Genomic DNA, 25,941 nt, shown 5'->3' on the forward strand with positions numbered 1-25,941 from the left:
CACTATTGTCGTACCTACTCCTAGCACAAGCTTTACGCTTCATTGGAGGGGAAAGGGAAATATGAGTCAGGAATTTGGCTAATATTCTTTTTAAAAAAAAATCGCTTTTTACTGTTTGATAACTTTTTAAAGAATCTCGGATAGTGTATCATTATCAGATTACTCTTTCAACGTCAGAAAATTAATGTACATTGTACATCGACCTTTAGAAGGAGATAGGATGTGTAGAGCATTGTTTCTGTCTTATAAAGAAAGTCTCTTTTTATTAACACTTTTTTCCACGACCGAAAGGCGGACTCCCTGTCGGTCGTGGAAAAAGTCTTTATAAATACTTCTTGTAGATTTTTATGGCAGGGCAGGTTATGTGTGCCGTATGCCAGATGAGTTATGGGCAAAATCTGCTTCTTTTTGGACGCCCCAGAATCATCAACGCCAGCGTGGTCGGCCGAGGCGACGTTGGCGTGATGAATTAGATAGATAACTCTACAGTTACGTGGCCTGAAGAGGCACGAAATAGAAAATTGTGGAAGGATCGGAGGGAGGCCTTTGCCCAGACGTGGGACAGCACAGGCTGATTTAGATTAGATTAGATTTTTTTACTCTCTGGTTGTCAAAATTTAGTGCTAAAGCCTCTTTTGTACCCTATTTTTGCGTTAAATTTTATTCATAAATTTATTGTAGTCACGTTAATTGTTTTTGGTATAGGATCTAGAAAACTACGTGTCGAACCGCAGCGAAGAGCGTATGTCTCGTATCGAGGCGGTGGGGCGACAGTTGGCGGATGCACACATCATGCCCAACTGGATCAGAGCCGAGATCGATGCGCTCACACGACGCTGGGAATCGCTGCAGAAACAAGTAAGAACAGTCTCAGACGTTAGTCATCGGAGCGCCTAATCTAAATATATAAAAGGAAAAGGTGACTGACTGATTGACTGATCTATCAACGCACAGCTCAAACTACTGGACGGATCGGCTGAAATTTGGCATGCAGATAGCTATTATGACGTAGGCATCCGCTAAGAAAAGATTTTTGATAATTCAACCCCTAAGGGGGTGAAATAGGTGTTTGAAATTTGTGTAGAACACGCGGACGAAGTCGCGAGCATAAGCTAGTCACATCTATATATATATATATATTTGAATAGTAGGCACCATCCGTATTGGATGAACTGTTTGAATTAGGTGATTCTAAGACATTGTTTTTGAACAGGCAGCTGATAGAACCGCGGAGTTAGAAGCCGCAGCTCGGGAGGCGGCGCGCTGTGAAGTCTCTCTCGATAACCTACAGCAATGGCTGACTTCGGTGCAGAACAGGGCCTTTAGAGACGAGCCTCTGGATGAACAACAGGTAAAAATTGATATATAGATATATTTAACCTAGCTGTAGCAGTATAAGCAGTATAAGTGTAGAATTTGATAGCTACAGTATGGTAATCTTTCCGGATGTCTCCCTTAATTGGCTAAAACATAGTAGCAAGAATATAATATACTTTTAACCAATAAAATTGTTATTAAATTGGCGAAGGTCATAATTTAAATATTACTAGGGGACTGTTGACATAAAACAGAGAGGTTACTGAAAGCCCGTTCAAAACAAAGGCGATAACAGGTGCACTCGAATAGGATGGATTTAAGTTTTTAAAAATACCGTGGGAACTCTATGATTTTCCGGGATAAAAAGTAGCCTATGTCCTTCCCCGAGGATGCAAGCTATCGCTGTACCAAATTTCGTCAAAATCGGTTGAATGGATAGGCCGTGAAAGGCTAGCAGACATACAAACAGACACACTTTCGCATTTATAATATTAGTATGGATAGTATGGATTATTTTGTGCGTCAAAAAAGAAACTAAATTAAATCGTTACCTATTATAAGTTTTAATAATAGCTTTAAAAAAATAAACTAAACTGTTGACCATTATCAGTTGATATTTTGTTAGGGGTACCAGATTTCATGAAAAACATGCGATACCCTGTTTATAATTCTTGTATGAAAAACTGTAACTGAAAGTTTGTTTTTTTCGTAGTTGCCCGTGGAGTTCGCAGCACAGCGTGAAGTATTGCGCGAGGTCGAGCAACAAGTCGAGGCGTATCGCGAAGCGGGAAAACTGGAGGCGGCCGACCGGTTGCGCGACCAGCTAGATCATGTCCGGGTAATGTATAATTTACTAAGTGCTTAGCAAGCTAAACTTTTTTGTTCGGAATATCCGACGCTTCATTATTTAAAAAAAAATCTGTTTGTAGGTGGGCATTTTGACTTTTCCAGATGTTTGTACTCAGCCCTGGTACTCATACACAACTCAGGATTTCTTTAGAAATGTAGGTATCCTCACTACGTTTTCCCATACCGAAAAGCGATTTAGCCCTATTAATGTCTTAGAGGGCATGATGCATATTCAGGATTCTAACTCGTTATTGTCAAGCATTCTAACCACACTGGGCCATCGCAGCTCATTTCTATCTTCTCTATATATAAAAATGAATCGCTGAATATGTTGCTGATCGCAAATCTCGAGAACAGCTGAACCGATTTCGCTAATTCTTTTTTTATAATATTCCTTGAAGTACGAGGATGGTTCTTACGGAGAGAAAAATTTAAAAAAATTGCCTGAAAAAGAATCGACTGTTAGGCGGTACGAAGTTCGCCGGGGCAGCTAGTAATCCATACTAATATTATAAATGCGAAAGTGTGTCTGTCTGCTAGCTTTTCACGGCTCAACCGTTGAACCGATTTTAACGAAATTTGGTACAGAGATAGCTTGCATCCCGGGGAAGGACAAGGCTACTTTTTATCCCGGAAAATTGAAGAGTTCCCATAGGATTTTTAAAAACCTAAATCCACGCGGACGAAGTCGCGGGAATCATCTAGTATAATATAATATAATATTATGTTAAAGAAAACGTTTCATTGTGAAACGGCTAATGAACAAAAACTTCTGAACAGCGCAACTTAAACGAAACGGAAGAACAGCTTAAAATATTGAAGAAAGAGCAAGACGAAGACTCGAATAGCGCTACAGAGGCTGGAACCGAATCGGAGTCAGAAGCAACGCGACTTGCGACGAGACTGACGCGTGCCACTGACGCGTTGCGGGAAGTGCAGCGCGGCGCGACTGCTGCGTTGTCTCTGCGCGCTGCTGATCCTGATGCAGTGCGCGCTCAACTGCGGACTTGCCTTGTAAGTACTGTCTTTTGTATCTAGTGCGAAAATAGCATCACGGAACAGAAGCAGAATCAGAAGCAACGCGACTTGCGACAAGACTGACGCGTGCGACTGCGGGAACCGAGAAGATAGGGTTCATTTTTAGCGAACAAAATCAATGTGATGGCGGTTACTTTAAAAAAAGTGGGAGGTCTCTGAATTTTTTTGCTATCCGAGTGGGATGTCAAATAAAAGAGGAGAATATTCTGAGTTCATAAATATAAGTAAGTACAATATTAAAACAAACCAAGTGACAGAAAAACAATTGAAGACGTGATTGAAGGACAAACCAACAAAACAATAAACAAACACACTTTCGAATTAATAATAAGAGTACTGATTTAAGTTTACAGTTTAGTTTGAATAACAGTTGCATTATCATTTTTATTTTTGAAGCTTTTGCTTGAAAAATTTAAAGTTCTGCGCGAACCACCAACTAGTTTGGACAAATGATGAGTACAGTGTTCCGAACCGTCCATGCGGTGCCACACCGCATGCTAAGTAGGTCCAAGTATTGTATTAATCCCATCAATAACTACGATGAGCAGTTCAATAAACTACTGTATCGTGCGGCGGTTGAAAGGATTCTGGGCGCTCGTTGTGATGTACGAATGGATGGAGTGGGTTATAAATACTGATTCAGGAGTATATTAAGACTTCTTCGCAACAAAGTTTGAATTTGACTCGCTCCAGCAATGCGCGGGACTCACAATTACTATATTGTTAATTGAATGGTACTGATTCTGAGCACAACCTAATTTTAGATTATTCGCATGCTCTTCTTACTAATGTAATATCAAAAGGAAAGACGCAGTTTGACAGTTTTAAATTTTATTTTTAGTTAGTAAAACCCGTGATTTTAGCGCACAGTCGCGAGCCTACTGTTTAAATTTGTAGCGTGCACTCAAATTTAGAGTCTTTAAATGTAAAGTTCATGGTCTGTCCCTTTTTAGTATTGTTAAAAAGAAAAGGATGCAGATACTCTAAATTTAGTTTAGACGAACGACAACGGAATCGGTGCCATTATTTAATTAAATCTGAAGAGCAACCGCTGAGTGTCTTGGTAGGAAAAGCATTCCTAACATTCAGGCATTCCAGCATTAGTAAAACACAATTTATTTTTATAAATTCTGTATTATCAATAAACATTTTACAAAACATTATACATAACGTTATATTATAATGTTATTCTTAAATTATTTGTTACACGTTTAATCATAGATAGGTACATTTATAGGAAAACTTATTAATTTAATGCTATATACTTAATTGGTATATTCGCTTACATTCTATTTTATTTATAGTCCTAGAAAAAATTGTCTGTATAGTCCTAGAAGAAATCAGTTTGCAAAAATCAGTCAGATCAATGCTTGAATTTTTATAAAAAAATTGTAATATATACGCCGTCACTTTTATTTTCGAAACCTATATCAACAGATATGCTCAATATTTACTTCGATTGTATTATAAAGAATGCCGCCTCCAAACGTTTAATGCATCGCTGCCTAGAATCAATCGGCGTAGTACAATAGAGCTACTCATTTGATTCAGCCGCGCCTCCGCATACCGTTAACTAGTACTAGCCAATTATTATTGTAGTTTAAAATACGATCTTTTTTGAAGTCGGTTTAAAAAGTTTACGTTTCCATGCTGGAAATGAATGTGGACCTTTTCTATTTGATTGTCGTCCTGTGTCTCGCTTTGCTCAAGTGGATTGTAAGATTTTTTTGCAATTTTTTACTTTACACTGCATCATGATGATCATGATCAACCCATCGCCGGCTCACTACAGAGCACGGGTCTCCTCTCAGAGTGAGAAGGGTTTGGCCATAGTCTACCACGCTGGCCATGTGCGGATTGGTAGACTTCACACACCTTTGAGAACATTATGGAGAACTCTTAGGCATGCAGGTTTCTTCACGATGTTTTCCTCCACCGTTAAAGCAAGTGATATTGAATTACTTAAAACGCACATAACTCCGAAAAATTAGAGGTGCGGGCCCGGGATCGAACCCCCGACCTCCGATTAGAAGGCGGACGTCCTAACCACTAGGCTATCACTGCATACTAATGTAGTATTAAGTAAAGACAGTTCGCAGCGTATGTCTTCGCGCAGCTAAAGCTAATTGGCACCGGCACCAAAAAGTATTATTATGGAACTATATTAACTCTTGTATACATAATATATTCGGTAATAAATTAAATTATTTTTCAATTTTTAGTGTTTGTGTATCGAAGTCGGTTTTTATTTTTTTTGTAAATTTTTTTTATTTCACAATTTTTAGTGGCCCCATGGAATTATGCTATGACTGGTTAAAAATCTACTGTTTACTAAGCTATTACACTGATCGCGAGCAATTTACTCTTATCCGTTGAGGAGTTCCAGTATCTATCTTCGAAGATTTTCATCAGATCTTCACCAAATTTAAATGGGACCAACTTTGAAGTATACCCTTTCAAACAAAAAAAGAATTTTCAAAATCGGTCCAGGCGTCTTTGAGTAATCGGGGAACAAGATTCCGACGAATTGAGAACCTCCTCCTTTTTTTGAAGTCGGTTAAAAATTATCACCACTATATCTTACAAATCCAGCAACTGACAATCAAAAAGTGTAATTTATTACCTATTTTGAATAAATTATTATTTGATTTAAATGTTCCAATCTCCACTTTTTTAGACTATGTTTTTTTCTACTTCTTACCCCTTAGTAGAAGTTAAATTTGTTAATTTTTTTTAAACTAAAGCTACGAGGGTTCTAAACGCGCTCTGGTCTGAGCAGAGAGCTGACAGTGTTTGGAAAAATACCTCTATATCCATAATACTTGACAAGAAGTAAAACTAATAAAAATATTTATGTGATTCTAAAGTGGGAATTCGTCTGTAAGCCTAAGCCTATACTTATAATTAAGAGGATTAAGAATCAAGCTCTCTCTTTCTACAGGGCACTTTCCTAGATTGGCATTTAGCTTTTTTAGGATTTGAGCCAATTGACTAACGTAATTTATTGTCCACAGAGATTTTATCGCACACTAAGCGAAATCAAATCAGAAGTTGAATCAATAATAAAAACCGGCCGCAAGATGGTCGAAGAGAAAGCCGTGCCAGGACCACAAGAGTTCTCCAAAAAGATCGACATGTTAAAAGAGCTCTATAATAGACTCGGGGCTCATGTCACTGAATCCAAGACTAAGTTGGAAACTGCCTTATTAACGGCTAGGGAGATACAAAACGACCTGCAATCCCTTACATCCTGGCTTCACGGCTTAGGCAATGTTGGCAAACAGACACTAGAACTAGAAATGTCTCGCATGGAAGCTATTAAAGACAAACTAAACGCAAATTACGTAGAGTTCGGCAAAAATTGTGATCAGGTATACTTAGAAAGTCTTCGCGAACAAATCGACGATATTAACACAAGATGGGACAACTTGAAACGACATGGTTTAGGAAAGAAGGAAACTGAAGTGGAAAGTCTTCAAAGGTACTTAAATGATATAGAACAGGAGTTGGAGTGCCCTGAAACTTTGTCGACTGCGAAATTGAGGTTACTGAAAACTGAGGTTCGAGGGAAAGCTAGCGATGTTGACGCTATGGACAGTAAGGCGTTGTCCAAACAGTGGGAGAGGATATTGGAGAAGATTACTGTAAGTATGCGCTTTTATATTTAAAGCCTTTTAATTTATTCCTGGGTTCAGACAGTTAATAAATATCGTGATATTGATCAATATAATTAATTAATTTTATTTATGAACTAGCTTTACTGGGTTAAATTTCTAAAAGCTCCTTTCTAGTTGCGTTAAGTTGTACGTTAAAGAGAAAATACACATACAAAATCTTGTTGAATAAAACAAAATAAAAAAGTTGTTAGTACCGTAATCTTCTAAATATATAAAAGGAAAAGGTGACTGACTGACTGACTGACTGACTGACTGACTGACTGACTGACTGACTGACTGACTGATCTATCAACGCACAGCTAAAACTACTGGACGGAGCGGGCTGAAATTTGGCATGTAGAAGAATTGTTTAAAATTTAACCTCTAAGGGGGTGAAATAGTGGTTTTAAACTTGTGTAGTCCACGCAGACGAAGTCGCGAGCATAAGCTAGTAATAATTATTATTATTGATGAGAGCGTAAATCTCGCGATATTAATTGACCGTCTGACCCTTGTCCTATACCAGATTCAAGGCTTTGACAGCCGCAACTAAGTACGGCAAAAAAGCTTCAAAACAAGCTAGTACTGTTGAACTATCTAGTTGAACAATAATGTGTCTTTCTACAACATACAGTATTCATGCTTTGCCATTAAACTTTGAATTGAAATCTTGCTTACTTCGACTTTCTTTGTCGACGGATAATTTTCGCAAAAGCAAAAAGCCTTGGCTCTGGGATTGAATAATTGCAGTCAGATAAATAATTTATCAAAAAGTCATCTATCGATTACGTAGCACTTTAAAAAATACTCGTCAAATTAAGAAACTCTTTAAAAATCGGTTAAAAATTTGTAGCGGATCATGTTTCACTGTATTATACAATATTGCACCTCCACAATGATATGAGTAACTCTGCAAGGGATGGGATAAAAACTACAAAAAATACAGTACGTAATTAATGGATGACTGTAAAATAAAATATTTGTGCTTGATAAAGTTTTTCATATTATTGTCTCTGGATGTTTTAAACTTTCCTATCATATAAGATCGTTTTTCCGCAAGAAATTTTCTTTTACGCTTTTGAGCACTGTTTATACACGAGAACACATAAACGCTTCGTCGGCCGGCATTCTGTATTGTTTACCCGTGTTTACATGACTGTGCAAGTGGACTAGTTTAATAATAAACTAAAACATACTTATAAACAGTTTGTTGTGTGCCATTCATTACTAAAAACATCGGTATGTACAAAACACTACGCTACGTGAACTTTTACAATTAAACAACGTTACTTATGGTACTTCATTTGTAAATAACTAGATGTGTAAATAAGTGAAATTGGTGTTGGTGTTATTTTTGTGTGGTGTAAAAACGCTTAATGTATCACAGCATAAAGACCATTATACCGGAAAGGCTTAAGGAGTCACAGGGATCATGCTTTCACTCATCACGCGATGCTTTGGGAATCATGCTATAAGATCATCTCGGTCATACACCGAATGGGGATCATTGAGATTTCGACTAACATGTAAATAACAAGTTTTAACAAACATTAACGCAAAGTCTAAGACGGTTTGTGCTTGCAGGCCGCAACAAGTATCAATGACAAAGAATCGACGGTAATCGAATACGAAAACGTCACTGACACTATTAAGAGGCGATTAGAAAGTCCAGTAAACTCACCTGAAACTGAGCGACCAGAATTTAAAAAGTCCAGAATTCCTCTAGCTTTGAAAAGTCCCGTTCCTATTAAAAAAGACGTCAAAGAAGGCGGTAATAGAAGTACAGGATCTTCGTTAGAACGACGTAAAAAGAAAGCCGATAGTCCAATGACTGATAGCATAACAAGTACAATGTCGACGGATTCTATGGAAGGGTCTATGTCATTGATGGGTTCCGTACCATCAACTCCGGAGACGTCGCGGAAGGACAGTAGCACTTTTAATTTGCTAAAGGATAGTGATTTGTTCACGCAAATATCTAAGAACAAAATAGAGCCAAAACCACCTCTTCCCCCAAAAATGTCAAAGCAGGATACCTGCCATGTGGTAGAAGTTAAAGAACACGAGATTGTCAAATCCACTGTTAGTCCGATAGAGCCAATGGAAATATATCCGTCTGATGCAGTAGAAACCGTTATGGAGTTTATTCCTCAAACTGTAGAAACTGTCAATATTATTGAGGACACAGAGAATGAATCCATCGAATCCGATGAAGATACGGATTCGAAACGATCATCGGTCGACTTGGGAACTGAACCGAAAACTTTTGTTGTTGAAGTAAAAACGTTTGAACAGCGAATGAAACCAACTCTTGGGATACTAAAACGCAGAGGTGCTAATGACGTAGAGAAGGCTAAAGTCATGAAAGTTTCTATAGTTGATGTTCCTGATATAATCCCAACATCAGAGAAGCAAGACCAAGACGTATCTATGAAGACACCGCCTCCCACACCTTTAGAAGAAGTTAACCTGGAATGCCCATTATTGTATGATCTTGCGGTAAGACAGACCGAAGCTCAGAAGCATTTGTTGAGGGACGAAGTCAACGAGTACTTGATTTTAGACGAAGTGCCTAAAGACCAGGCTGCGTTGCCAGAACCTTCTGCTACAGAGACGTTAGCTTCAGATATAGTTGAAGATTTACGTACTGGTAAAGCTACAGAAGTAAAACAAGGAGAATCTGAACTTGAGTATGCTGATAATAGCAAGCCATCGGGTAGTGTTGCAGAAGAAGAAGTCATATATTCAGAAGTTGAATATGCAACGCAGGTATTGAATTTGAATTGATAAAAAAAACAGTGCAACATTTAGTTTTGTCTCAATCCTAAACACAGAACATTACTAAAAAACTGTTAAAAGTCATAGTTGTTTATCAAATAAATCTTGGCGTAGGACGCGCAGTTTTAACATCAATAATTTCTGTCACTCATGATTAAAAATGCTCTGATTATTTATAGTTATATTTTAATTAACCCGCTAAACTTACAGAACAATGCTCAAATTGTTTTCTTGTAATTTTAATTAATGTAATTGGAAAATGTCCGTACTAATTGAACAATTAAAAATAATAAATTAATGTCGTGAATATATGTGGTAATTTATATCTGTTAAAGCTTTTTGCTATAAATTACAAATATTTATAGGTCCGTCTCTCATCATCGGAGTTCGATGTAAAAGAGCCGTTATCGACATCGACACCAATTAAAGACGACAAAACTAAGAAACAAGTACAAGTAGTCGCCATGTCTCCCAAACCACCTCAAGAAGATGAAGTGCCCTCATCACCAAAGACCAAGTCCTCCGCTAGTCCATTATTGGTACTGAAGTCACAGATACCTGTTAAAGAAAAGTATCAGCGCACGGATGATTATTCGCAAGTAAGTGTCCGACTTTCCAGTTTACCGTTAAACCTATATTTTATCCCCATATCCCGTTGTATTAAAAGAAAAATTCGCATTTCTAATTTGTTGAATTTATTGTGGTTTTTTCACTTTTATATAGAAAAAATGTTGACTATAAAAAATATATTTATGTCTTCGTAACTGTTTTAATTTTCATTTATATGAGGATTATATCGTTGATTTATAAAATTAATGCTTAGATTGATAATTTAAAAATGCTTTGTAGTTCAAGTTTGTCTAATCTGTTATCGAGTTTAGCTTACCCGAATGCAAGTAAAATCGTATCATATGTTTCAAAATAGCAACAGCAATTAATTAGAACTAGATGGAGGATCTTTAAATTAAAAGTGTATGTAAGCTTTGCTAGACTATCAGTTAAATTATTTTTATTTAGATTTTACATCATCTTTTCCCGTCCTAAATAAGCGTAAAGCATATTATACGGTTGCCGTTTGAGATATCGGAGTTTCGGATTTCAGTCTGTTCCTTGACCGTTGAGTTATACGTCGCTAAAACTTAGAGCTTAATGTTGAGTGGTATTTTAAAAATCTCTCTTATCGGGTCACAATCGATTGATCGGTTAAGCCGTTCAATTTTAACAGACAGACGAACACTTTCGCTACAATATTTATAGCCCCAATAGCTCACGGTTAAAGGAGCGGACTGAAATCCAAAAGGTAGACGGTTCAAACCACACCCGTTGTACTATTGTCGGACCTACTCCTAGCACAAGCTTTACGCTTAGTTGGAGGGGACAGGGGAATATTGGTCATGATAAAGATAGCTAATATTCTTTAAAAAAACAATATTAGTGTAGAATGTAAATATAAAAGTATAGATAGTGATTGATACATCGATACAAATGACAAGATATGGTCAAGCGAACCAAATTTTTCATGGTTTATAAACCAAATAAATCAGCACCACCTCTTAGATACTAATGAACGACCCGTTTGAAATCCTGACTTCACTGAGGTTGCATTTTGGTGCTTAAGCACCAATGAGTCGGTGCCATTTTGTTTGTTCAATAACACTGTCCATACGAAGTAATATGTCAATGGTTTGACCCGTTTCTTTATTACCAGGGATCCAAATCCGAAATCACAGACGACGATATAAGTGAGACCTCAGAAGTTATCGAGGTCACATCAGAGTTAAAGAAACGGTTCCCCACTGCCTGTGACGAGGAACTAGAACGGTTTGAGGCCGCGGCAGAACGTATGGCGCGTCGTATGCATGTTATGTTGCTCACTGTTGGCGGCGTGGCCAGTGAACGGGATCCTGCTAAACGACTTGAGGTTAGTGTACTTAAGAGCTCTTTACGCTTTCTTAGATATAAGAGATACCTTAGAAGTTATGTTTCAGCTACACAGAGCGTTTCTAATAGCATGCCGCTTAAAAGGTTTAAGGTTAGTAACTTCACTTAGTTTGCTAGCTCAGTGATCCAAAGAGGACGACACCAGAAGCATTTTACTGACACCACCCATATGTCTTGTGTTCTTAAGACCGCAACCGTTTCTTCTGAGGTCGTCAAAGTCTTTACAAACTTCGATGGTTCTTGCGATATCCAGGACGTCCAATAGGACCATTTTCTTTGTAAACGGTATAAGCGAGACCTCAGAAGTTATCGAGGTCACATCAGAGTTAAAGAAACGGTTCCCCACTGCCTGTGATGAGGAACTAGAACAGTTTGAGGCCGCGGCAGAACGTATGGCGCGTCGTATGCATGTTATGTTGCTCACTGTTGGCGGCGTGCAGTGAACGGGATCCTGCTAAACGACTTGAGGTTAGTGTACCTAAGAGCCCCTTAATTAGTTTCTTAAGGATCATCGGCCAACGATGTAGCCTTGAACGCAACTTGTTAATTGACCTTTGATACCATAAGTTGCCTGTCCTGCGTTATCTTAAGCCATTCAGCCATCTGTTCTTCGAGGATTTCCAGGTCAAAATTGACATTTGATATCATAAGTTGCCTGTTCTGCGTCATCTTAAGCCCATCATCCATCTGTTTTCAAGGATTTGTAGGTCTCAAGAAGCGTTACTAATCCAGTGATATCTACTACGACCACTGAAACGGACGCTAAACGCCTGACGTAATACCCCAAACACTATAATAAAATAGTATTCGACTACTGCGTTGGCGTTCATACGCACCTTTAGAGATTTTTGTACATCTTTTTTAGAATAGAATAGAATTTATTTTATTCAAGTAAACTTTTTACAAGTGCTTTTGAATCGTCACCACAATCTGAATCAGCACCACTATCAGAAAGTCTAAAAAAGTTTTTCCTGATTTTTCTACTGGTAAATCTACTTTAAACCCTAATGATTGTATTTTTGCCATTCAGATCCTAAAGAACCAATTAGGAGCCGTAGCACCAGACGCCGCAGCGTTAATATCACGCGGAGACAGTCTAGTTTACGCCAAACACAAAGACAACCCACAGTTAGCAGAATACCTCCAAACACACTTCCAAGACAAACTACGCAACAAATGGTCCATGGTCATGTCTGAAATTGAGACCAAAAGAAACGCTGCCATAAAAGCTGAAGACGATGTCAAAGAACTAACCAATCTAATAGAGTCTATCCAGAAATGGGGGGTAGGCAAGGATTACGACATGAAAAAACAAAACGGCGTTGAAAATCTCAAAGCGGAACTACTCGATCGGGAGAACGATTTGGAAAGGATGCAGGATCTGTGTCGGGAGTTGAGGGTACAGAGAGTTGCGTTCCCGGAAAAATCTGCAACGGAGGTGGCAACGATTGTTAGCAAGATCAGAGATGCATATGAAGCCACCGCGCCGAAGAAGGATAAGAAGAAATTGGTAAGTTAAATCGTATATTTTTCTCACGAGAATAGAATTTTTTCGGCTGGTTATAGAAGTTCAGTAAAAACGTGCTAAAAACTAATAAGAGTTCTGTCTTAGTGAGTCACTTAATGACCTAGTCACTAAATGCCTTAATCACTAAATGGCCTAATCACTTAATCATTTAATGAGCTAATCCCTTAAATATCTAGCAAAACTATATTCTTAACTCTATCTTATACAAGGCAGAATACTTCTGCCCAATTGTGGGGTTTTTATAGACTTAATGAAAAGTGAACATTTTACAATACGCACTTTTAGACCAAAACACTAGATATAAACTGAGTGTCGTGTTTGCAATTTGCAGCAATTAAATGCAAGTTGCCATTTTATTTTGCCTAAATCACCTTTTTCATACAATCTGAGTTGTAACTGAGTCCTAACTCCTATTTTTTTTTTATTTTTTTTTTATTCAGATACAAGTTAGCCCTTGACTGCAATCTCACCTGGTGGTAAGTGATGATGCAGTCTAAGATGATAGCGGGCTAACCTGGAAGGGGTATGGCAGTTTTTATTAAACCCATACCCCTTTGGTTTCTACACGGCATCGTACCGGAACGCTAAATCGCTTGGCGGCACGGGATTTGCCGGTATTTGAAGTAAACAAGTTTATTTGTGTACATAGGATACATCCGACGCCCGTAACGGCGAGTTCGTAACCCGTACGAACCGCGCCCGTGAGGCTATTACCACTATCATGTCTGCGCTCCGATCGCCTCCGCTCTCCGGAAAGGACTACGATGAATTCCCATTACAGGAGGACGCTTTGGCGGTAAGACTCATCTATCTTACTCTATAATATTATTATGTATTTTGGGTTGTTTGTAAGTTATATAAGTTTTAGCATTCTGAAGCTCTAAACTATTTTGGTAATAGTAATTTTGAAAATTTTTCGGTACTTGGTGATAATAGGTGATAATATAATTTCATCATCATCATCAACAACCAATAGACGTCCACTGCTGGACATAGGTCTCTCCTACTAATATAATTTATAGTCTACTAAATTATCATGCCTACAACTTCGTCCGTGTGTATATAGGTTCCGTGGGAACTCTTTGATTATTCGGGATAAAAAGTAGCTTATGTCCGTTTCCAGGATGCAAGCCGTCTTTGTATCAAATAAGTAATGTCCGCGACTTCGTCGGCTTGGATTTAAGTTTTTCAAGAATCCCGTGGGAACTCAATAATTTTTTGGGACTAAAGTAGTCTATGCCTATGTAGGTAAAGCTGTAAATCATAAAATTTACACGGTTGCAAACAGAAGACAGACAGGCGGACAAACAGACACACTTTCGCATTTGTAATATTAAGTAAGGATCACTTCGGGATAATGTAGCTATCTATCCCTAGGGTAATCTCTCGATCTGATTATTAGTTCCGGAGATTACCCCTTATATACAGGCGCACATACTGACAAATTTTTAATATTTAAATATGTTTCTGCTGATACTGTAACATTTGATATTGGTTGTTATCTGTACAGAGGATAAAATCATCAATGGAGGACGTACAATCCCAAGTGGAAGAAATAGAGAGTTCCTACTCTTGGGCTGTACGGAAGTCTGGTGCGGAGCAAGTGCGTCGAGTACGGGATAAGTTACGGACCGAGTGGAGCACGCTTCTGGACGCCTACAGAGATCGACATGAAAGGTAATTTATTAATTACGTGTGGCCATAAAAAGCTGTGATAGCCTAGTGGTTAGGACGTCCGCCTTCCAATCGGAGGTCGGGGGTTCGATCCCGGGCACGCACCTCTAACTTTTCGGAGCTATGTGCGTTTTAAGTAATTAAATATCACTTGATTTGGTGAAGGAAAACATCGTGAGGAAACCTGCATGCCTGAAAGTTCTCCATAATGTTCTTAAAGGTGTGTGAAGTCTACCAATCCGCACATGGTAGACTATGGCCAAACCCTTTCACTCTGAGAGGAGACCCGTGCTCTGTAGTGAGTCGGCGATGGGTTGATCATAATGATGATGATAAAAAAATTAATCGACGCAAAGCATTCCGTCTCACTCATATACTAAGCGCAGGTATACTGTGCAAGTGAGATTGAATGATCCGTAATGAACCATTAGATTCGTTGCATCCAACACAACACTGCCAACATTTTTATCGAACTACCCCCGGGAGGGTTTAATGTTTGGCACTAAAGTGTGTGTGTGTGCGTGCTTGCGGGCGGGCTTGCGGGCATGCGTGAGTGTGTGCGTGCGTGCTAGATTCTAGTATTTCTAAACTGTAAATAAACACATCTGAACAGGAAGGATGTAGCGTTAATCTTTTTTTTTTTAATTAGCCATGTTAAATGACTAATATTCCCCTTTCCTCTCCAACTAAGCGTCAGGCTTGTGCTAGGAGTAGGTACGACAATAGTGCAACGGGCGGGGTTTGAACCGTCGACCTTTCGGTTTTCAGTCCATTCCTTTACCGGTTGAGCTATAGAGGCTCTAATTTCAATTTCAAGCAAATATCTGGAAGTTTTTATATCGAATTACAATTTTCTTGTTACTTATTTGATTACTTTATAAGTATCACAGTATAAAGAAAGACACAGTAGTCCGACACCTTAGATTTCGTGGTAAACCACTACGACGACCCTTTAACGTAGGGCCCTAACTACGTAGACCAGTTTGGGTCGCTCCTTCGTCCTGCACTTACTGCACGATTGCTCTGTCTACGTAATAATCGTAATATCATATCCTTAGCGATAATTTATGCCATAGTTTATACAACACCAATAAAATTTGCCATCAGGTGTTCCGAATCCGAGAAAAAGGCAAGCACTCCACAGTCCACTCCTTTACCGGTTGAGCTATTGAGGCTCAAATCTGCATAAAAATAGATAATTAATAACAAAAATGTTCACACAGATGGTCTCGCTGCCAAACATCTTGGGCTGCACTATACGCGGCGTTGGAAAAGGGAGGTGAAGCGTTGGATTCCCTCGAACGTGATCTAGATTCCGCCGTGGAGAATGTCACTTCGCAACAGCTGGAAGAATTGGAGAAACAGGTATCATAGAAAAAAATCTAACATGGTATAAGTCCCGTAATTTGCTATTGCGCTGGAACCATGTCTCATTAACATCGAAATGACGTCATTTTGACGTCAACCGAAATAAAAATATACCATCGGTTCGAAATTTTAGTCTAGTGCTGACGTCACTAAAATGGCGGCCACGCGCATTAGTAATTTGCGGGACTTGTAGCAGTAGTTCACTGAATTAGAATGGATCCCCAAAAGGAGCTATTGGAGGATATGCTCCGTAATCTAAATATATAAAAGGAAAAGGTGACTGACTGACTGATCTATCAACGCACAGCTCAAACTACTGGACGGATCGGGCTGAAATTTGGCATGCAGATAGCTATTATGACGTAGGCATCCGCTAAGAAAGGATTTTTGAAAATTCAACTCCTAATGGGGTGAAATAGGGGTTTAAAATTTGTGTAGTCCACGCGGACGAAGTCGCGAGCATATGCTAGTTTTTATAATAATACTAAAGTCATGTTTTTGTCATGAAAACTGAAGACAGTAGAAACACAGAAGTCGAATACTTTTAAAATATAATGTATAGGATTATTAATTGACTAATTGATACCCGCGACTTCGTACGCGTGCATTTAGGTTTTAAAAATCCCGTGGGAACTTATTGATTCGTATAATAATATTGTAAATTGATGACTTGAAAAGAGCAACCGCCGAGTTTCTTGCTGGTTCTTCTCGGTAGGAACGGCATTCCGAACCAGTGGTAAATTAAACTAGTTAACGATTCAAAAGCACTTGTAATAAGTCTACTTGAATAAAATAAATTCTATTCTATTCTATTCTATTCCCGGGATAAAAAGTAGCCTGATGGCGCTGTTGTCATTTACTTGCAGTGTTGCACATATCAATGTTAAAATCTTGTACGATGGTACGGAACCCTTTGTGCGCGAGTCGGACTTGCACTTGACCGAATTTTATTTGATCTTATGGTATTTAAACAGGTCCGAGCCCGTCAACGCGAAGCCAACGAAATAACAGCGATGGGTCGAGCTGTGGTTCGTTCGTGTGGAGGAACCCTAGCCAACGCTATTCGCGAGCAGCTCGACGCGCATCACTTGCGAGCCAGGCATGCTGCGCTCGGATTGAATAAGCTGCGTGACAAGTAAGTCTCTTTACATACTGTACCATCATCATCATCAACCGATAGATGGCCACTGCTGGACATAGGCCTCTTGTAAGTAGTTCTACACGCCACGGTCTTGAATCCAGCGGCTCTCTGTGACTCGTTTGATGTCGTCTGTCCATCTAGTGGAGGATCTTCCAACGCTACGCTTTGCGCTGCGAGGTTGCCGTTCTAGCATCTTGGGACCCCAATTGCATCCTTATCGCACTGCATTCGATGTGAATTCGAGAATTCTCGATTTTAAGTAGCCATGTATGAGTGCGAAGCCAACGAAATAACAGCGATGGGTCGAGCTGTGGTTCGTTCGTGTGGAGGCACCCTAGCCAACGCTATTCGCGAGCAGCTCGACGCGCATCACTTGCGAGCCAGGCATGCTGCACTTGGATTGAATAAACTGCGTGATAAGTAAGCCTCTATGGAGTACATCATCATCATCGACCGATAGACGTCCACTGCTGGACATAGGCCTCTTGTAAGTAGTTCTACACGCCACGGTCTTGAATCCAGCGGCTCTCTGCGACTCGTTTGATGTCGTCTATCCATCTAGTGGAGGATCTTCCAACGCTTTGCGCTGCGAGGTCGCCGTTCTAGCATCTTGGGACCCCAATTGCATCGTTACGCATTGCATTGAATAAAATGCGCATTGCGCTTGGATTGAATAAACTGCGTGATAAGTAAGTCTCTATGGAGTACATCATCATCATCAACTGATAGACGTCCACTGCTGGACATAGGCCTCTTGTAAGTAGTTCTACACGCCACGGTCTTGAATCCAGCGGCTCTCTGCGACTCGTTTAATGTCGTCTGTCCATCTAGTGGAGGATCTTCCGCTACGCTTTACGCTGCGAGGTTGCCGTTCTAGCATCTTGGGACCCCCAATTGCACCCTTACACACTGTATCCAATCTGAATTCGAGAATTCTCGATCCCAAGTAGCCATGTATGAGTGCGAAGCCAACGAGATAACAGCGATGGGTCGTGCCGTGGTTCGTTCGTGTGGAGGCACCCTAGCCAACGCTTTTTTATTTGTTCACTAGCTGCCCCGGCGAACTTCGTACCGCCTAACAGTCTATTTCAGCCAATTTTTTAAGTTTTTCTCTCCGTAAGAACCATCCTCGTACTTCAAGAAATATTACAATTTTTATTTTTTATTTTTTTTATTTTTTATTTTAAAAAAGAATATTAGCCATGTTAAATGACTAATATTCCCCTTTCCTCTCCAACTAAGTGTCAGGCTTGTGCTAGGAGTAGGTACGACAATAGTGCAACGGGCGGGGTTTGAACCGTCGACCTTTCGGTTTTCAGTCCACTCCTTTACCGGTTGAGCTATTGAGGCTCTAATTTCAATTTCAAGCAAATATCTGGAAGTTTTTATATCGAATTACAATTTTCTTGTTACCTATTTGATTACTTCATAAGTATCACAGTATAAAGAAAGACACAGTAGTCTGACGCCTTAGATTTCGTGGTAAACCACTACGACGACCCTTTAACGTAGGGCCCTAACTACGTAGACCAGTTTGTCCTGCACTTACTGCACGATTGCTCTGTCTACGTAATAATCGTAATATCATATCCTTAGGGATAATTTATGGCATAGTTTATACAACACCAATAAAATTTGCCATCAGGTGTTCCGAATCCGAGAAAAAGGCAAGCAGCGAGAAGAGTGTTGTGAGTGCTGCAGAGGCGGCTTTACACAGCGTACGAGAACTACTGCTGACTACCAGCGCCAACCCTTCCGACCACACTAGCCTGGCCATCAGACTGAGTCTAGTTAAGGTAAGCTATAACTAGTAAGTAGTATTAGTTTAGCCTTAAACGAATACCATACAATACATAATAGACTACTTCCAGGTACAAAAGTTTCACTCCGATGCGACGTTTAAATGAATAGCGGCCCCAATTGTACCCGGCCGGGTACACTTGGATACGTGTCACGATAGATAGATGTACACACACACACACACACACACACACACACACACACACACACACACACACACACACACACACACACACACACACACAACCACACACACACACACACACACACCCACACACACAGAGATAGAGAGAGAGATAGAGAGAGATAGAGAGAGAGAGGGGGGGGAGAGAGAGAGGGAGAGAGAGAGAGAGAGAGAGAGAGGGAGAGAGAGAGAGAGAGAGAGAGAGAGAGAGAGAGAGAGAGAGAGAGAGAGAGAGAGAGAGAGAGAGAGAGAGAGAGAGAGAGATCAGAGTTTACGTGATAGAAAGACAGGCGTTTGTTAAACTTTAGACTGCAGTGCTGTGCGAGCTGAATTGAACTTTATTGTGTCGTAATAAAAACCTATATTTATTTAAACTGCTTTGGCCTTTGGTCTGGATAAGGTGAGTTACAGAGAAGAGTCTGAGTAGTCGAAGGATTTCAAAGGGATTTAAAACCGTAAATAGGTACACGCGGGAAAGCACTTGATAAATAAAACTGACTGATACCGTATAGACAGACGGCAGACGACAGACAAAGTTGATTACACGTCCACTCGATGAGCGGTCGACGAAACTTGAGCAAATAACGAGCATGTCTAAAACAGAAGCATGGAATGGGCTTACCCCGAGCGAAACGATGTGGATCACGATACGACATTCAGCCAGTGAGATGATCTCTATAGAGGAGCAAATCTTATAGGTGTCGCAGGTATATTGTCAAAGCAGTGATATTACAGTTTCACTAGTGATATAATTAGATATCATCTCACTCAAAAGAGTAACAGCAAGCGCGCACCACGGTTCGGTGAGTTGCGGTGCGTTTTAAAATCCGCAAACTTGAATTTAAGTCTATCGAAATCCGGTGCGGAAATAAATGCAGTGCGCGCACTTCTATGTAGTTCTATAGATTTTGCGGAAACAAACGTTCGGAAATTTTCCGTGGTGCGCGCTAGCTAACGGCGATTTAATTATTTCTTGGTTAATTTATTATAGGTAGATAATTATTATGTGGCATGTGATATTATATTATGTGATATGTGACCGTTGAACATTATAATTCTAAAAAAGTTATAAAATAGCTTATTAATAATCTAAATATATAAAAAGAAAAGGTGACTGACTGACTGACTGACTGACTGATTGACTGACTGACTGACTGACTGATCTATCAACGCACAGCTCAAACTACTGGATGGATCGGCCTGTAATTTGGAATGCAGATAGCTCTTATGACGTAGGCATCCGCTAAGAAAGGATTTTTGAAACTTCGACCCCTAAGGGGGTGAAATAGGGGTTTGAAATTTGTGTAGTCCACGCGGACGAAGTCGCGAGCATAAGCTAGTAGATAATAAGAAAATAAATTTTGCATGCCCACTGTATGGTGGATTGTAGCTGTAAATAAATCACTGTAACACCATCATTGTACCTGCAATCGTGCAAACAAATAATTTGATTTGATTTGATTACGCACTGCACTTCCGTCATCCGAGTTCTATCCGTCGTCCGTGAGAATACTAGCGATTATCTACTACATATATGTCATAAGCTACAAAACAAAACGGGACGTATTTTCACGGACTCGGATCGAATGCAGTGCGTCGCTCTTAATGTTGAGTTTCTTGCAAGCTCTTCTCTAGAGTTATGAGGTAGAATAAGCGCCACATGTTGGCCTCCATCAAATAAAGAAGTTTGAATTAGAATTCAACATTAGACTCTCCTGGGGCTCGATTGCGGTAAAATGACAGTTACAGTGTGACGATCGCAATTAGCAGAGGGCCGTACTCTTGTACACAATCTCTAAACTAAACTAAATAAATCAACATGTCTAAATCTAGTGCTATCCTTTTCCGCAAGCAACATAATAAAAGGGATAGCAATAGGTTTAGACGCGCCATTTTAGTTCAGTTAAGAGATTGTGTACAACGGAATTCGCCACTTTAAGTAATAGCTTTTAATTGGCATTTGAGGCCACTTGATTCTTTGAACATCCGAAATGTGTCTCAACACCGCTTTTGGGACGCATATCGCCTTAAGATTAGCTCAACGATCATAGAACGGAAATCCGGTAGGTCGTACATAACCCCGTAGCAGTATTGCTGCTCTAGTAATGTGACTATACATCCAGCCACGATACTCGAACAAATAAAAACAAAGCCTGTATCAACACACCGCCAACTTTAAACTTTATTGACTCTGTAATACGAACTAAATAGCTGTAAAGTTTGTTCCAATATTTGTTTCAAACAATCGCAAACATGCCATTGCAATTTCAACCGTAAACCACTGTTTTGAGAGTCTGTTTTTAAATGCGTCAACTATTGTGTACGCCTGGCGTAAAGCCAGAGTCATGGGGTAAGCCAAAACTGTGACAGTATAGGTTTCAGATTTAGTACCTATTGGTAGTTGGTGCACTGACATCTTCTAATGTACCTATAGCAACGAGGCGCCATCGGCAGTTGTATTTATAGACTTTCAAAAGAATGTTTCAGCTTCAAAAGCTTTAAGGGTGACTTTCTTCCTACAGTACATTCTGTAGTTAAAGTCAGATTTTTTTATTTATTTCAACTTTTCGTATTTAAGTATTCACTAGCAAGTAGCCATAAAACTAGCCGAAGTCAACTGACATTGTCATGTCATTGTCAATTTATGCTAGTTTTAGTTGCTATAGTAGACACGGCTTTAAGATACTTTCTATTTTCGCGTGATTTTTGCGCAATATCAAAAACTGTCACCTTCGTAAAAACATGATTGGAAACCGTCAATAGTCGTTGAGATTTGTATGGAGATGACAGCCTTCGACTCAGTGGCCCTACCGCGGTTGTTTGACAGCTACAATGTCACGATCGCAATCATCTCTGATTGGTTAATGCTCGCTCACTATTGGCCACAATGCATTGTTGCAACAAGAATCGCACATATTCAGCCAATCAGAACAATTGAGACTGTAATAATGATTGATGCAGGTTTTAGACAATCGCCCTACAGTTGTTAAATGTCAAAACGATTCAGTCCCCACTGAACTTCTACTGAAGATGTTATCAAATCTGAACCAATCGCTCAGCTAAAGAAAAGAATAAAGTTAAACTAAACTACTTAAACTAGATTCTAGTTTTAGATTATATTTCTGCAGCAAATCAATTTTATTTGTACAGTACATAAGTCAGAGCGAAAATAAACTGAAAATATGATTCGCAAACGAAATATTCTCCGCCCGGTGCGGGACAGGAAGTGAGAGACGCCGCCGGAAGTTGTCTCTTGCGATCGCGACGCCCACCGGACCTCGCCTTATTGCGAGTTTTTAAACCTTCCGCGCTTCAAATACTGGAAGCAAGTGATAGGTATTTGCAGTTTTATTGGTCTTGTTTTTGCACTTACAATTATAGAAATATCCGAAATATCTGAAAATCAGCGCTGCAGTAGTCAAATACTGCAGCATCATGCTGGGGCAGTAGCCCTTTCAGCTCAAACAAGACATCCTTTTTTTTTTAGTATCTACTGCCGAGCTCGTAGTTTTAAGTTTACCTAGTTTTAATTGTTAATATTTGGTTTATATGTTTTGCTTTTTTTTGTCTTTTCTTGTTTTGCGAGCTGAATAAACTTTTATTTATTTATTTATTTAAATAAACTATGAAATAACGAAAATTTATAATTTTGGTAGTTATTTTATATGTGGTGTTTTAGTTTTGTTAGTTTCTCCATCAATCACATCGCGACAGAGCCACGGACCGACGTGATTTTTTTGCATAGTTACAGACCGGGATTTTAGAAACCTAAATCCACCCGGACGAAGTCGCGGGCACCAGCTACTGCCATAAATCGATGGCTACTGCATTTATTTTTACGACCTCCCTAGCTCCGTGGCTAGCTGTGAAATAGGCACGGCCGGAGCCTCCGACCAGACCAGACTAGAGAAAATTTGGAAATTATAAAATTCCAAATTTCCCCTGCCGGGAATCGAACACGAAACCTCCCACTAATAAGACTAGCGCTTACTTCTGCGCCTGGAAGGTCGTCGATTATTGACTTACCGGGACTCCAGATTGAAAGTAAACACAGACTTGCCAGTGTTTAAACAAGACTTTTTGAACATTTTTTCACTTGCCAATGTTTAAACAAGACTTTTTGAACATTTTTTCAACGTGAATTCCACGTTTCATTCTTGATTACACGCCCCATTCATTCGGAGTGGAGTGAGCAAACCCTGCGGGACCGCGATTCTGGATTGGAAAGCTGAAAATGAGTTTAAAATGTACGCTGCGAAATTACGAATTAAATAAAAGTGACGATGACGAACGGATATTTTAATACAGTTTTTGCAATTCACGAAGGCGAGTAAACTTTACTTATGGTTACGTCGTTTACACGGGCATTGCGTAAGTGTGCGTGCATTTCGGACCAATCGGTCGCGAGCAAGCGCTCGCAACCCGTTTTCAGCAAATTCGGTTGTTCTAATAGCCCTCAGAATAATAAAGAGGGCCACCCCCTCTTTATTATTCTGAGGGCTATTAGAACAAGCGAATTTGCTTCTTTTTTAGCGTTTGAACTATCGTGAGTGATTTCCATTATACTTATCTCACACCCGGCTTTACTCACGTGTTTTAGTTGACGTTAGTCCGACTAGTTTCGAACCCATCCGGAGTCCTTTTTCAAAGGGAGTCAGTTCGCACACGCGTCGCGGTTGAGACTCCCATCCGGGGTCCTTTAAAAAGGACCTCGGATGGGTTCGAAACTAGTCGGGCTAACGTTGACTAAAACACGTGAGTAAAGCCGGGTGTGAGATAAGAATTTGCTTTTTTTGGCAAGCGATTAGAAATTTCAGTTACATTCAGGTCAAATACATTTCTAGAGGCCTTTGTATAATAATTGTATGATATTATACTCGTTTCAACTCCAGGTCCTTACCCCCGCTGCCTAATATATTTTTAATATCAACTCGGCGTTGCAGTTGTCACAACAAACCGTTATTTCGAGCGCGTACCGAAATAAATGTCCACTATTTTTATCGTTACATTTACATTTTTCCTTCTACATGCTGTGTTACACACATGTAGATCATTTGTTTTTTATCTTTCACTACCTGATGCCTGATGTAAAAGTTAAATGAATAAAAAATATTTTATTTATTTATTTAATAGTTAAATCTAATTAAAATATATAGAAATAGAGATAAAAGCTAAAAAGCCGCTCAATAAGGAAGTATTAGCAAAAGAAAGTAAAAGGTGTGAAATGCTCTAGTAGCGTAACGTGCGAGTTATTTCTGAAACCATGAAAATATTCCTGTCCCATCCTCCTGATTGTATCCCAAACACTTATAGTCATATCCCTCTATATTAATCCAAGGAAAATTCAACTTTATCTCAAAAGGATTAGCTTTATAATCCTTTGGTTGGTGAATGTTTGAAATGATATGTGCAATGAAATATATTGGTACACATCGCCGGTCTTAGTCGCACACGCGGCTTTTCAGTGAGTGTCCGCTCATTCGTTTTGTTTTCCGCATTTTTCCTATGGAAGGATTATTTTGAAACGTGAAAAAGTGGTCTTGAAAAAGTGAATACAGTGTACAGGTTGTTTCAGCAGTGTATGAACGATATAGTGATTTGAGTGGGTTTAAAAGGATATTTTGGGTTGAAACGTTCAAGGTAATATTTTGTTCAATTTCGAAAAAAAACTTAGTTAGTATGTGAACTGCATAGACGTATTTTAAAAATTAATTAGGCATTTATCTGCTCAAAGTTGTAATTATGCATGAAAAACACATTTTAGTGTCTGAATCCTCATTCTAAGTTTTGGCATAGGAATTCCAAAAAAGTCCAAAAGTCATTTGTGGGTATTGGTATTACCTTTTATAATAAAATCCCGCAAACTATTTTGGACTTACCTTTGCACAAGTTTAAAAAATCTATTAAAAATATGCTCCTGAAAAAAGCATATTACACAATTGAAGATTATCTAAATGATAAAAGAGCGTGGATTTAACCTGCAGCTCGTTCCAGCAACGCACAAGACTGCAAATACTATTTTATACATGACATAATCTTGTACCTATATCAAATATTTGAAAAGAGCAACCGCCGAGTTTCTTGCTGGTTCTTCTCGGCAGGAAAGGCATTCCGAACCAGTGGTAGATGCATCCGACTATTCGTAAGCACTTGTAAAAGTTTATACGAATAAAAAAGATTTTCATTTTCATTTTTTTTCATACTTCGCTCTGATTTTAATCCCCGCTAGAATGTTACGGTTTTTGGAAGCACGAAAGATTTCGAAACAAGGGCGCTTTTCCTGAAAAAATCATAAAATACTATAAATACTATCACCTTACAGGATACTAACTGAACCGATACGGCTTCGCTTCGATGAAATTTCTGAAAATCATTTCCTAGTAAAGTTCTTCGTTCTAGAGAAAGCCAACATGAAAAATCTCAAGTTTCTAGACCTGACGGTTTAAGCTGTACGTTGATATGTCAAAAAGTCAGCTTTTCCTTTTGTCGCTCTTTCTCTCTCCCCCCGATCGTTTCCTCATTGTCAAGGATCGTGATCATGGCGGGAGCCTCTAACGGATAACTTGTTTCCACCGAATTGGTGGCCATTTTTACGAATTGTAACGATAAAGTCTACTACTACTCAGCTGGTCAGAATACCTGGCTAATTAGCGCTATAGAATAAATA

At 39.3% G+C, this 25,941-nt stretch overlaps 1 protein-coding gene across 1 annotated transcript in view; it reads left to right on the top strand.

The window, feature by feature from the left end:
* Positions 1-25,941, top strand: part of LOC117992619 (dystrophin, isoforms A/C/F/G/H-like) — a 630,854-nt gene that overhangs the window by 38,181 nt on the left and 566,732 nt on the right. The window contains 14 exon segments of the mRNA XM_034980350.2: positions 706-858; positions 1,214-1,351; positions 2,030-2,155; positions 2,947-3,180; positions 6,219-6,848; positions 8,445-9,629; positions 10,004-10,237; positions 11,347-11,559; positions 12,610-13,089; positions 13,757-13,903; positions 14,618-14,784; positions 16,005-16,146; positions 17,124-17,284; positions 18,936-19,086. Coding sequence (XP_034836241.2) covers positions 706-858; positions 1,214-1,351; positions 2,030-2,155; positions 2,947-3,180; positions 6,219-6,848; positions 8,445-9,629; positions 10,004-10,237; positions 11,347-11,559; positions 12,610-13,089; positions 13,757-13,903; positions 14,618-14,784; positions 16,005-16,146; positions 17,124-17,284; positions 18,936-19,086 — 4,161 coding nt within the window.

Source organism: Maniola hyperantus, chromosome 21 (genome assembly GCF_902806685.2).
Source record: "Maniola hyperantus chromosome 21, iAphHyp1.2, whole genome shotgun sequence".
NCBI classification, from domain to species: Eukaryota; Metazoa; Arthropoda; class Insecta; order Lepidoptera; family Nymphalidae; genus Maniola; species Maniola hyperantus.